The sequence below is a fragment of the Esox lucius genome, chromosome 25 (genome assembly GCF_011004845.1).
Source record: "Esox lucius isolate fEsoLuc1 chromosome 25, fEsoLuc1.pri, whole genome shotgun sequence".
Taxonomy (NCBI): domain Eukaryota; kingdom Metazoa; phylum Chordata; class Actinopteri; order Esociformes; family Esocidae; genus Esox; species Esox lucius.
Genome location: NC_047593.1, coordinates 11,126,805 through 11,128,974, shown reverse-complemented (window position 1 = coordinate 11,128,974; position 2,170 = coordinate 11,126,805). Strand labels below are relative to the sequence as shown.

General features: G+C 36.7%; 1 protein-coding gene across 1 annotated transcript; it reads left to right on the top strand.

Annotated features, from left to right (window-relative positions):
* Nucleotides 1-544: 544 nt before the first annotated feature.
* Nucleotides 545-1,713, top strand: LOC105007968 (T-cell ecto-ADP-ribosyltransferase 1). The gene is given in 3 exon segments (XM_010867117.3): nucleotides 545-669; nucleotides 774-1,297; nucleotides 1,299-1,713. Coding segments are annotated over 2 exon segments (675 nt in total). The 5' UTR covers nucleotides 545-669; nucleotides 774-850; the 3' UTR covers nucleotides 1,527-1,713.
* The last annotated feature ends 457 nt before the right edge of the window (nucleotides 1,714-2,170 follow it).

Genomic DNA, 2,170 nt, shown 5'->3' with positions numbered 1-2,170 from the left:
ATACCAAAATGATGGTAAGAAGGAAGTGTGGGGCAAAGTGCTTTTAGCATAACACTAAATCTGTGACATATGGCAAATGGGTTTTTATGTTTTTGCCATTTCTGCCCAACTGGTCAATGGCAATTTTTTTAAATGCGTGTGATTTATGGATTGATTAAATGTTTGTTTGTTTGATTGGTTGATTGTTGTTCTTCTAGCCAAAGAGTATTCCTGGTCTTAAGCAGTCATACAATGTGAATGATGATCATGACGTTTAAGTGTCTTTCTATTCCCTCAGAGGCATTGTGGTTTTTGGTCTAGATACACATACACACAGCTCACCATTAGAATGGTGAGAACAAACAATTACCAGAAGTCATGTTGAATTTCCTGCTCAGTGGTGTGTTGTGTGTGTGTGTGTGTGTGTGTGTGTGTGTGCTAACTCTGTTTAGGTAGTTGTGTTCAGGCCTTTTTTTCTGTGAGAGGAGGTGCTTTGAAAATGAGATGAAATTAACATGTCCACAAAACCACTAGTACAATAAGGCTCCCATAAAAGTGCCGTGCAGTAATAAGACAACTACTTTTAATGGCAAGACATTGTAATTACATCATGGCGAAAAAAAAAATATTCTAACATTTGCTGTGCTGCATTTCATAGATTTTTTGACTTTTGGTGTGGACTCAAAGATGGTAAGATACAAAACTATTTGATACAAAAGAGATTGTTTATTGTCTAAAAATGAAACCCTGCTTTTACACAATTTTTCTGTTTTTCTGTCATCCATTAATTGAAGATTCATCTCCATGAACACGGTCTGAAAGACAACCCATCCATAAACAATACAACCATGGACAACACTGTGCCTTAGACATGGCTCTGAATTCTGTCGATGACTACTACAAGGACTGTAGTAAAATGCTCAAGAAGGTAAAAAACTATTATCTGATACAAGAGAGACAAAATGACAGAGTTTTCAATCAGGCCTGGATTGCTGCTGAAGACTATTACAACTCAAGAAATGTTCCATTGGGAAAGCTCTCTAAAAACAATTACATCGCCCTCCAGGTGTATGTGAATGCTTCAACTAACTTTTACAAGTCTTTCAACAATGCAACTCGTACCCAAAAGACAAGCTACAACACATTCAAGTATCACTCCCTTCACTTCTTCTTGACTGATGCCATACGAAAACTGAACATCAAAAAACTTCTCACAACCTTCCGTGGAACCAATATTAGATTTCATGTAAAAAGTCTCACAATTCGATTCGGTCAGTTTACCTCAAGCTCTGAAAGCCAAATCATAGCTAAAGGGTTTGGGAAAAAAATCCTGCTTTGAGATTGAAACTTATTTTGGTGCCTCAATTAAGAAATACTCTTATCTGCTGCATGAGGAGGAGGTGCTGATACCACCCTATGAGGTGTTTGATATTACCTCTGTGAAGCTGAAAAAACACATCCCAGATCTCTGGTGTGAAGCTGTCTACAAACTACAGAGTACTAAGCTTCCAAAAAGTGACTTAAACTGCCAGATGGTTAGATTTTAGCTTTTGCCCTTTAGTGAAATACCCATTAAAGATTATATTTTACTAACTGTCATTTTCCCTCCCACACATGCTGGACATTTTCAATAATACGCTATTGCTTTGCAGAACCTTCACAACCTTCAGATCTCCTCTGATAAAAATGCTACCTAAATTCCTTGCTTACATCCTTTTCTTGTAGGTTAGAATGTGCCGGAGTAAATAAAACCAATAAAGAAAAACTTTAAGTATTATTTGTTTCTCTGTTCATTTTCATTAAACACAGAATAACTTACTCACTAAAATATTTCCATACATACACAAAAATATAATGTACATCCAAAATTATTCTCCGCTGTAATGGCCGACAAAAATGTGTCTACACAGAAACACTGGTGTGAGAACTTACACTTACAAGTAGATTGTATAAGTTCTGTAGACAGGTAGGAAAAATCATAATCATTTTTCTTTTAAGGCAGCTTCATGCGGAGCCAATGCAAGAATTCTCCAAATTATTGCTTTATTATCATTTTATGTGTGTATATATAGACATTGATCAAAAAAATAAATAGTGGTGTCTATGACACCCGCGTGCCTGTTGGCACTCCCGACAACGTCTGGGCATGCTCCTGATGAAATGATGGCTTGTAAATTACTTTGAGGCCCGA